At 41.0% G+C, this 12,144-nt stretch overlaps 1 protein-coding gene across 7 annotated transcripts in view; it reads left to right on the plus strand.

The window, feature by feature from the left end:
• Positions 1-932: 932 nt before the first annotated feature.
• Positions 933-12,144, plus strand: part of ADGB (androglobin) — a 121,556-nt gene continuing 110,344 nt past the window's right edge. For all 7 annotated transcript variants that reach the window (XM_045188874.2, XM_045188876.2, XM_045188875.2 and 4 more), the window contains exon 1: positions 933-1,145. In XM_045188874.2, the coding sequence (XP_045044809.2) occupies positions 1,072-1,145 (74 nt within the window). In that variant the 5' untranslated portion in view covers positions 933-1,071. The remainder of the gene's footprint in view (positions 1,146-12,144) is intronic.

A 12,144-nucleotide genomic window follows, 5' to 3' on the forward strand; every position in this document is an offset into this window, starting at 1 on the left:
TGTCTAGGCTCATGGGAGAGGCCAATTCGTGACAGAGGCTTTAAACCTCAGGCGTCTGTGGGTGTGGCCAAATCTCTCTGAAGTGAGATTGTGTTGGGCCAGCACATTTTGTTTTGTTTTAATGAGTTTTGAAAATTTTCCAAGACTGAGCATTGCTCAGCTTCATTCATTCATTTTATTTGCCTGCTCCCTAAAGACATGGGAGCTGGCATCTCTGAAACAGGGACCCCCATTTGCTGGGCTTTCGTCGTGTGCTAAACACTTTACATACATCTTATTTATCCAAAAAACCAAAATGGTAGTTAGGTGTAAGTATCTCCTGTTTACAAATGAGTAAACGGGGACTCAAAAGAAAGAACTTGGCCTCGGTAAGATAACTGAGAAGTACACCACGGGTTGGCTGAGCATTAAGCTGGAGCCCATTAGGTCTTGGTTTGCTCGGATCGTGTCATTTGGCTCCAGTCTCTTTTTGTGTGAATGTCTCAAGGGCCCCTTGATTCCATGACTTGGATTTATTTTTTCATATGACCAAAGACGACACCAGGACTATTTAATCACGGACATCAAACCTTAAGCAACTAAGGGTGTCACGGTCTTGCCTTCATCTGCAGGCATCCCCTTGCAACGACTGTATTCAAACCATTGGCAAATTCAGTGTTCCCATAATAAGTCTTTAGTTATTTATGGAAGGAACTTGGTCAGCGGTGAGAAGACCGGGGGAGAGGGAACCTCGCACAACATCCGTCTTTAAACAGCTGAAAACCCAAGAGAGAGTCCACACATATATGTCCACGGTTCCAAAGGTCGGAGTCGGGCAGCCTAGACCGGGTAGAACTCCGATTTGTCAGAGCTACCCATCAATCTTACAGTCAAGCCCGGATTCCTCCGCAGACGCGCAAGCCCTGGACGCAGAGACCTGGTCTTGGGCGTTTGCTCCCGCGCTTGAGGTCTCAGAGTCGCGCCCACGTCCGCCCGACGCGCGCCGCCGTCTCCTGGCAACGGCAGACGCGGAGACTGGGTCGGGGAGACTGTTCCCAGTCCCTGGTAAGCCCAGACTGGGTCGCCTTTGCCATGACCTCCAAACAGACTAAGAAGAAAGAGGTGCATCGTATCAACTCGGCACACAGCTCGGAAAAATCTAAAGAGTAAGGACCGCTGCCGGCCCGCCCCACCCCTAGCCTGACCTCTTGGCCTTTCCACTAGTCCAGGGGCTGCTTCACTGTAGCAAACTGCCAGCGCCGGAGTTTACTGGCCTCCGAGCAGCTTCTTTCAGCTTCTGTGGGAACTCAGACGGGAGATTCTTGCGTCCATTCCTCCCCCACGTCCGCTTCTACCCACCTCCTTTTTTGAGCCCCTGGTTTCGCTGCTGAGCCTGCTGGGCTGCACTTCTGGCTCCAACTGTACCCGTTTTGCCCGCCCCTCCCCTCCTTCAGGGGTCACTCCCAAACTCAGAAAGGTTTCTGAAGAGGGGCGGAGTGGGAGGGGAGGGAGGGAATGAATCGTTTATTTTAAAAGGTGATTCCCTAGTTTGGATCTGCCCCAGTCTAACAACTAAAGACCTTTAATCAAATGATAGCAGACATAAAATGGGTTCAAAAAGTTAAAACTGTATAAATATGTAGTTTATGTTACTAATGTTTAGTCCACGAAATTATACAGAGCCGAGATCGTAGACTATATATGCCTCTCTATCCTGAGGTGTCTGTATGTGTAGTTCCTTATTATTATTTTTTCTTTTGGTCTTCCCCCCCCTCCCCCCTAGAAATACCCAGTCACTAATAGCACGGTCTTTGGGCTATTATTTGAACTCAACAAAATTGCTAATATTTATTCCAGCTATGAGAGAGTACCAGCTGCCAAACCTGCCTAAGGGGCCATTCATGGTCTCCTGGCTATGCTTGTAGGGGGTGGGGGAGGCAGGAAGTACATTCTTTTTAACTAGAGTCTCACATCTTGGATGCTTACTTCTTCATCTCCCTCCTTGCCTGAAAAATCCCATGTTGGCCCTGGCCTGAGTAGCTCAGTGGATTGATTTTAGGCTGTGAACCAAAGGGTCCCTGGGTCCATTCCCAGTCAGGGCACATGCCTGGGTTGCAGGCCAGGTCCCCAATGGGGGCCACACGAGAGGCAACCACACATTGATGTTTCTCTCCCTCCCTCTCTCTCTAAAAATAAATAAATAAAAATAGAAAGAAGAAAAATCTAAAAAAAGAGGAGATTCTTCTTAAAGAAAAAAAATCCCGTGTTGGACTTCTGTTCTGATCCCTAGTATTTTTCCCTCCATGAACTCCTGTCCCATGCTCATCTCCGCCCCCACAATTCCTGATTCTCTAGTTCCTAGTGCCACCCTCTCTCATAAGCAGACTTCCAGCTCCCTGGCCGATAATCCATTCATTCATTTGATTAACTTAATTTTCACATACTATATTACACGCATAGGTGATTTTAACAGGCTCATTCCCCGGCTGCATACCAATGTAAGTGAGGTCATTTCAACATTTTCTAATGGCTTCCATTCTTACAGGTCCAAGTCTACAAGGCCCTACACAATCAGGCCCCTATTAGTCTTCTAACTTTATATCACCCTTGTTCACACACTAGCTTCCTCTTCACTCCCTGGAACACCGGGGCTGTGCCTACCTCAGGGCCTTTGTACTTGCTGTTTCCTCTGCTGAAAAGCTCTTCCCTTCAGATGTCCATGAGGTTTTCTCCCTCACTTCCATTAGGTATTTACCTAAACGCCAATTTTTTCTCATGTCAACTGCTTTGGCCAATTGGTTTAAAATCGCAACCCCCACTTTTCTGCCAAAACTAAAAAATTCCCTGTTTTCTTTGCTGCTTTATGTTTCTTCATTAATTTTTGGCTCATTTAACATGCTATGCGTTTCCCTTTTAAAAAAATTTGTGTATTTATGTGTCTCCCTAGTAGACTGTAAATTCCAGGAAGGCAGGGATTTTTCTTTTTCTGAAGTATTGAACCCTTAGTACCTCGAGTGATTCCTGGGTCATACATAGGAAACACTCAAAATGTTTATTTAGTGAATGAATGACAGTGATTAAATAAGAGATTACAACATGATTGCAAAAAAATCTTAGTACACTAAAAAACAGTAATAATGTTTATAATTAGTGCACGTTGAAGGCTTACAACTCTTAAGGAACTTGGGGAAAATCTTTGACTTTGTTTAAACAGTTTATGTCCTGAAAGAGATGAGACTGTTAACTCCTGTAAGAAACTGGGCAACCAGGTACCATAGAACACAGTATGTGGCCGGTCCTCTGGTGGATGATAACGTCCCTGCTGGTAGGAGGCTAACTCTTTCCTTGCCTGTACTTCCTATTTCTTTTTGAGATGATAATGTTATTTCTTTTCCAGGAAATATCTGTGTTGAATTATGTCAATGAAAATGTGTATATATGTGTATATTTATGAAAATGGAACAGTAAAGGGAAATAGTTATACAAAACCCAGGCTTTGCTGGAAACAATCTACTGATCATTAAACATCAAATCATTAGATTTTCGGCAGCATTACATGCTAGGTTGTCAAATTTATCATAAACCAAGTTTATCCTCTAAGTCACAGATGAAAGACAAGGTGTCCCCCAGCGTGGGGCCTAGGAATCAAAGTCTAGCAAGGCTCCACTGTAATTGTCACTTAAATGTAGTGGGAACATAGAGAGTACATTTTTATGTGCCACTTTATAGCACCTTGTGGTTATCCATCCAATAAATGCAACTAACTCTATCCGACATGGTGCTGGATACACTTCCCATATGCATGTTCCTGGACATGAAAGGAAGAAGTCTTCAGAGCCTTGAAAATGGCCATCCCATAGAATCTTATTCTCCTAGAGGATATAGCTTTGATTCCCTAAAATTGTGTGTCAGACTGGGGACAAGGACCATGTCTGGCTTCTGCCCAGCATGGTGGAGAGCACCTAATAACCAGTCACTATTTGTTTATTAAATGAGTTTACAGTTTAGTTTCCCATCGTGGTTTTCATTCCTTCTGAATTTGATGAAGGACTAGTCCTCCCTCCCTTTCTTATCTGATTCACTGTTGGCAGAGTTAAACAACTGAGATGTTACAACCAAGAAAGCAGAATCCCCTGTGTCCAGTTGTGGCCAAATTTGTAAGTAAATATGACTTTGAATCCCCAAGAAAAATTATGCCAGGTAACTGAGAGGTTTTTTTTTTACATCAGATTGTCATATTTCTACTTATTCTCTATTTCTCTATCAGGAAGAATAAAATCTCTCTTACAGGCTTCACTCTGACACCAATGTTGTGATATTGGACATTTCATTTTTCTATTTTGACATTTGATTTTCTCTTCCTTAAATGAAGGGCTGTCTGATTAAAATCACCCCCAACCCAACATGTTCTGTCCTCTCTGCTTTATTTTTTTCCTCAAACTTTTGTGACTTTATTAGATTTTTTTTTTTTTTACCATGACTGGGTCCATAATAAGTGAGGGAATTTTGTCATAGTTAAATATTTAAAACTTTGAACTACATGTCATAGAGAAACACAGATGGTTTTAAATATCAAAATGATGACTTATGAGGTATAATTTGAAAAATGCCTGCGTGGAACTCATGCTGGTTAAGGATCAAGTTAGCAAGAAATAGGTGGCAATCTGAGATAACAGGGGAACACCTGGTTCGGGAACTCTCGATGACAGTGAGGACTGTTTTTAAAAGGGGGAGGTGAATGGGTACAGAGCAGATCTGTAAGGTGATTGTGGTCAAAGCCTACAAAAGCCAAATTTCTGATCTTCAGTCAAAGTGGCAAAATGTGCTCTGATGTCCTGGTGATGATGCCACCGTGACTGAGAAGACAAGAAATAAAAAAGTGTGGATAAAATTTAATTACAATGTTCTGAGTGCCTTGCCTTATGCATTCTTGCATTCCCTTCAGGGCCTGGCACAATGGGTGTTGCATACTGTGTGTGTAATTTAGTTGAGTTGAACTGGAAACCTGGTGTGGCAGCTCAGCCACAAAGCCCTGACTCAGAACCAGAGAGACCGAAAGCCAGAGAGAAGAGGCCCTGCCAGTCACCCCCCAAAGGCAGGGCAATACTTGGCATGGGTTCGGACATTGCATAAATATCACAATTTTTAAATATAAAAATCTAGCCAAAAATCTAGCCCTGATTAATGAGGATGGTTGTCTTCCGTTAGTCTTAGTAGAGTCTGTTGTCAGTTCTCTTGAAATTTTCTTCATCTGAGCATTTAACAATTCATTAAAATTTGACATAGTTTAAGAATCATCTCTGGCAGTCACATCTTTTTTTCTTAATCACCCAGGTTTTAGTTTGTTTAGTTTTGGAGGTAAAATGTTTCCAAATTTACTCAGTAGCGTTTCTAGAGTAGTAGAAAGAAGTTAGATTGAAAAGATTTAAATTTATATACTCATAGAGTTTGTACTTCATTATTACCTAAAAAGATAATCAAGTTTATACTTTGAACCTAGTAACATTGTTGTTAATGCTTCTAGATGAGCAAATTAATATCGCCTCAATCAATAGTAATTACTTCAAAATATATTTAATATTTCTTGGACATTTCTAGGTGACAGATTATTTAAATCAAGGGATTAAATAATCTAGAAACTGGTTGTGCTGCTTAATGTGAGATAAAATTATTAAAAACTGTATCCAAGATGAATTAAAAATGTATCTTTGATATGATTTTAATAATTTATGTAATGCGAAAGGTTAAATGGAAATAATAGAAATATTACTAAGCTTTCTCACTTCCACCCTTGACAAAGAGGATATGCATATATTGTCACAAGAAGTATCCAACCAGGTGCTTTGAAATTTTAATAACATTCCCTACGAGGGTTGGTCCAGGCTGATTAATTCCCAGTTCTGGGGCTATAACCATGCTAATTTGTATGACTGACTTAACGTACGGTACATTCTTAGACTAAACAAATATATATATATATTTTTTTTTTTGGCTGGTGTCAAAATGCAGTGGTCCAAATATTTTGTAATTATCTTTATCCCATCTTTCTGGCGTGATGAATTTCAGAGTTACATATGTCACTTCAGTTCAAGTCCACAAAAGATCAACCTGCCCTTTCTGCGCCCATTTCCTCCCTCTCACTCTTCAGTCCAGGGCATGTGGCCTCCATCCACAGCTTCCTACGCCCTCAGAGGTCAGGGTAAACTCAGAGCTCCGTTCTTCTCCTCTTCGCTTTCGGAGGCATTTGTTTCTGAGGAGCACTGCTTAGGAGGGTATTCAGAGGAGCTACCTGTTGAATCCGAGTGGAGGAAATGTATGTAGGTTAGTCAGCAATTAATGAAAACAGCTGCAGGGCATCAAACCTTGTGGATACAATGGCAAAAGGAGAGAAAGCAGGAAGAATTGTGAATGTTTTGCCTGCTTTTGCATCAGGTATGAGTCAAAAGCACAATGAGACTTTAACCAGGCAAGGTCAAGTTCAAAAGTGAAGGCTGCACTGCACACACTGCCATCAGGGCCCTTTCCGCATACTATTATAATGAATTAATTAGAAATTAGAGGCAAAACCATGTTTGCTCCACCTTGGATCAAAGTCTAGGGGGAATTCAGGACTGGTTGCACCATAGGCAAAGAATACGCTTATGAGGAAAATAGCCTGGAGCTGAGGAAAAGGAAAAAGAAAAAAGTGGCTAATTGGAACCTGTGCAGGTATTAGCCTCCGGGTCCTGCGGACCTGTTGTTTCTTTCATGGATTTTGGTTCAAGTCACCGTGGATACGCATGTTTTTGCGTGCCCTGTTTTCTGCTTCCTCTTTATAAATATCCGCTTTGCTGCTGGAGGTGTCGTATCCTGAGAAATGGCAGAGGCTGAAGATCCTAGCAGCTTCCTACACGGGACCAGAGCTGCAGAAGCCACTCCAGTTTGTTCATTCCTTTCTGTCTCTCACGAGGGTTTAGCTGCCTCCAAGGAAACATGTGCCACTCGGGCCAGATCGCTTCTCACCCGTCCTTTCCTAGAGTCCTCCTTCCTCTCTCTCTGCCCATTTTGTTTCTGTCTTCTACTCCCCCAAATTAAGTCATTCTCCAGTGGTCTTACTTTGTCCTCTTCTCTTCATTTGATTGTGTGAAACAATCATTCCTGATAAAGATGACTAAGTTAGCATCTGTGGTTCGTATCGTGTAATTGAGCTCAAGTTCATTTGGATGTGCTCCTCTACTCCAAATTAAATATGTCCAAAATGAAGGTCATCATTTTGCCTCCCAAATGTATATTCCGGGGTGGGCAAAAGTAGGTTTATAGTTGTGAATACGTGAAACATGAGTTTATTCTTGTATTATCATTTATTGTATTACAACTGTAAACCTAATTTTGCCCACCTCTGTGTTTTCTGAGTTCATTTTAGAGAATCTTACTAGCACTTCCCTGACACCTCAAGTCTAAAGGGCAGTCATCTTTGACCTCCCCGCTCCTCTGCTCATTCTTTCCCATTGGTTTCTGTGCTCTTTTAATTTTCCCTCCGAATTGCTTCTCTACCCTGGCTCAGCATTCGTTGTCTCCCTTGACATCCTCTAGTTGGGCCTTTATTAATTCCAGGTAGAACCACTGAGAAAACATTCTAATTCTCTTGCCTTCAATCAAGGGTTTTTCTTATCCAAATTACTTGATATATAATACTGTTAGTAATCTTCTTAATACACGATTCCTGCTTTGAAAAAAAAAAAAGAAGAAGGGAGAGAGAGAGAGATAGTTAACTGTCAGGGCCCCAGCCAACCTCAGCTCCCAACCAAATACTTGCATACTATTCACATTCTTCAACTTTTCTGCCTTGTTAACTCTTCCCATCCTCCGTCTAGTTCTCTCGCCCAACCCCCAATTCCGTCCATATTTAAGACCTCCTTTTCCATAAAGCCATCCTTTGATTTTCAAAGTTGGAAGACATTTTTCTGCCTCTTCTGTGCTGATAAAGCACTTTGTTTTTAACGTTGTTAAAACCCTTCCACTTTTGCCTTCGCACTCTTTGTTACTGTGTGTGTTTATTCCTATTAATTTTGTTATTTGAGAATAGAAATTGAGTCTTATTGATCCTTGTGTTTTCACGAGCACGATATATTGAAAATATAATGTCGAACCTTTCAAGTTAAATGCCCAATTAAATAATACTAATAAAACCAAGAGAATAAATGCTCAACATTAAAGTCCAGCTCTAATAATTTCTAATGTTTTAATGTTTTTTAAGAGTGCAGTTTATTTCCTTACGTGTTTGATATTTCTGATGAGTGTGGCTCAGAGTGGCCGTAACCCAAATTAACTCAATCGTGTAATTGTATTCGTGTTTTCATTACTTCAGGGTATGAGCTGAGACTGCTTACGAAGGCATGCCAGTTGCACATTGCATAAATAGACTGCCTCCCACTATGAATACAATTATGTCCTTACCCTGAACAGCAAGCACGCTTGAGGAAAACAGTGGCAAAATTTCAGAGCCTCATTTTATTGAAATTTTAATATTCTCACAGTGAAAATAATCTAATTAAAGAATAGGGAAGAGTGTGTGGGGGGGGGGTATAAAATTCTGCTCCCTTTCTTTCTTTCTTTTCTTCGAAGTCTCTGTGAAGGTCTCTCCTCTAGTGCTCTGTTCTGCAAACTCTAGCTGCCAGCGGTCTCCCCGGACTCTGGTCTCCTCCCTCTGGCGAGCTCTCCCGCACCCGCTGACAGCTCCCGTAGGCAGTAGGGCTCACCGCACTTGTTCCCAGCCTCCCCGAAATCACTGCAGTTCACCACCTGACGTCTGCTCAGGAATTTGATCGCGGCCAGTGGGAAGGCGAATCCAATCCTTGCCGCCCCAGCTGAGATGGAGGCGACGTCTCTCAGGTTCATTCCTTAAATTTTGCATTTTATTTCTAAATAGTAATATGAGATTTTTAAAAATATATACAACTATAATCTGCAAATAATACATTGCAGATGTGGATAGGACTCCTGCCTTAAAAATAAGATCCCACATGGGATATAATTGCCAGTACGTACTATCTTTTTAAAAATTGTTTTTTGAGGTAGTAGTGACATCTTGATACAATAACTTTAACTAAAAGAATGTAACTTCCAGATCTGATAAATACTATCTTAAATCAAATTTTCATAATTATTACTACTGTGCTCATTTTTGAGTTGTATTGAAAGTTCAGTGTTTCTCAAACTTCCTATTTTAAACCAGTTGTTCATTATAGGTAAATGTTGAATATTATAGATCTAGGAATAAAATGTTTGTCAAAACAGTAACTAGAAAAGAAGGTGCAATGTCCTCAGCAGGGCTCCCAGTGGGGAGCTGTCTGGTCCACCTCATGCTTCAGTCCAGCCGCGTTTCCTCCCACCTTGCACTACAGGTCATGTATGCCACATGCTCACGCATCCTGAAGAGCTCATAATTCTCTGCAGCTGTTGTTTCTTGCCTCTGCACCGCCTCTTGTGCTATTCTGTTTTCCTAGTGATGCCTGTTCTTATTTTTCCACCTAGAAAATAGCCAGTTATCCTCCAAAACAATTTATATGCCTTTTATTGCAGGGAGTTTCTCGTAACAGCCTCACTTCGGCCAAGTGCCCCCCACTTTACCACCAATGAACACTTTGACCCCTGCATATACCATATTATATTAAAATTACATTTCCCTGCATGCATTCTAAAATAAACTGAAGGGCAGAGATACATATCTGTGTGTCTGTAACCCCATTATCCAGCACAGTGCCTGTCACAGAGCAGGTGTTCAACAAGTGTTGGTCAGAAACAAGAGAACTGTTGGTTGAGTGAGAGACCGTTCTCATTCTGAAACAGTATGTTTCTAAACTGTTTAAGCCTTCATGCATATGGGTTGATTTGATTCTAATTAAAAGAATTCTCCCCTGCTAATTTTACTTCTCCCTAAGGCAGAGGCTACTGTGAGCTGTTCCCTGATGCCAGGTCTCCTCTTTCTGTTCTCTCTCAGTTTGGAAGTTCTCTATTTTATTTCTTGGAATAGTCTTATGATGGACTGAATGTCTGTGTATCCCAGTATCTCATATGCTGAAACCCTAGTCCCACTGTGATGCTATTTGTAGGTGAGGCTGTGGGGTGGCGATGAAGTCATGAGTGGGAGGCTGTCATGCAGGGGATTAGTGCCCTTACAAGAAAAAACCAGAGAGCTAGCCAGCTGTCTTTTCACCAGGTGAGGGCACATGGAGGGGCCAGCATCTGCAGTCCACAAGAGGCTCTCTCGTCAGAACCTGGTCGTGGAGGCACCCTGATGTTGGACTTCTAGGCTCCAGAATTATGAGATATAAATTTCTGTTGTTTGTAAGCCCCGCTCTTCATGGTATTATGTTATAACAACCTGAAACAGGACAATTCTTAATTTTAAAAAATACTTAATCTTTACTTTCCTACAGAATCTACAGTCAGTCAATATTATTCCTAAAGAAAAAACAGTCACAGTAGTGTCCATCGGAATTTCCTTACCCGTCTCTTTAATTTATGATAGCCTTCATTTACTTTTTATTAAGTTAGTTGGGAGGAATATTAGTAACATTGTGTAAATTTCAGGTGTATACCTTTATAATTATGTTCTCATGTGTGCTCACCACCCAAATTCTGGTCTCCTTCTATTCCCATATATTTCACCCTCTTCTTAGCTTTTAAAAGTGCAAAGTTAATTTTTATCATTATTTGGAAATGCTTTAAGGAATTTTAGCAAAATGTTATATTGATTCAATTGTTTCCCATTGTTCCTTGTATGCCACACTTTCATCTGGGTTCATTTCCTATTTTCCTGAGATAAATTCTTTGGTAATTTTTGGGGGAGGGAAAGAATTTGTTATGGTAAGCTCAGCTTTAAGTGTTTTTACTTGCTTTCAGTAAATGTTTATATCTCAGTTTTGAATAAGTTTAATTAGGTCCCAATGTCAAGATTGACAGCTATTTTACTCAGCTTTGAAGATATCACTTCATTGCCTTATGGTGTCTCCTGTTACTCCAATGTGACTGCTTTTTATTTTTAGGTAATTTGTGTTTTCTTCATGTAGATAGATTTTCACCTTTATCATTAATCTACAGCTTCAGCTGATAGATCTACTTGTAGATCTCCATACCCCATCTCTCAGCCATTCTTCGTTATTGCTTGATGTACTTTTTCCAGTCTGAACCTATGCATTTCATCAGTTCTAAACATTTTTCAGCAGCCATATCTTTGATAATTTTTCTCATCCCCCACCACAACCCCGTTTAACCACTTTATCCTTCTGGGACATCTATTAGGCATACATTGGCATTTTCAATCTATTCACTTGTCTACTTCACATTTTCTGTCTACCAAAACAAACACTTGACTTTAAAAACTCTACCTTCTAAGTCACCAGTCCTCTTTTCAGGTTTCTTTAGTCTTTCCACATCTGAACGTTTTGTCACTAAACTTTCCCAGTGTCTCTTTATTCATATCGGTCCTATTTTTTCTTTGTTTCGTTCATATCTTTCTGTTCTTATTACACAGCAAAACCCTCCTCTCCTTTATCTCTTAAGTAATCTGAAACATATTCACTTTAAACACCTTTTAAGTTGGCTACAGCATTTCTTTTACCTTGGGGAGGGATTTCTTTTTTTTTTTTTGATATATTTACTGACTGTTTCTCATGGTTTTCTTTATTCTTTTGCTTTGTAATGTTAGTTTTTTCTGTTGAAATTTCATAGATATTTGGAACTCATGCACACTGTTCTCTGCCATGTATTTGGGTGGTTTTCCAGGATGATTCGCTCCTTACCAGTCGCTGATATTCAGCTGGGATACACCACTGAAAAGGGCAGGATAGTTGTTGCAATACCAAAATACTTCTTTATCAGCTGGCAAATAGCTGTTTTTTTGAGCTCCCGGAAGAATGTCTCTCTTCTTTGAACTCTGACCTCTCTTTGAAAACCCCAGGACCTATCTACAATTCAGTTATTAAGTAATGAAGGGACCAATGAGAGCCTCTGGCACTCTGGTCCAATACAAGAGCAAGGACTTCCTGAATGGTGGCTGCATTTTTATGTAACCTTCACCCCGACCCAAGTCCTAACACTGGGAGGTTGGAGCCTTTTTTTCCACGTGGGAAGTGCTATTCCGGATAGCACACCCATAGTGGAAGAGGGCCACCCCCTAGCCCC

Source organism: Desmodus rotundus, chromosome 11 (assembly GCF_022682495.2).
Source record: "Desmodus rotundus isolate HL8 chromosome 11, HLdesRot8A.1, whole genome shotgun sequence".
NCBI lineage: Eukaryota > Metazoa > Chordata > Mammalia > Chiroptera > Phyllostomidae > Desmodus > Desmodus rotundus.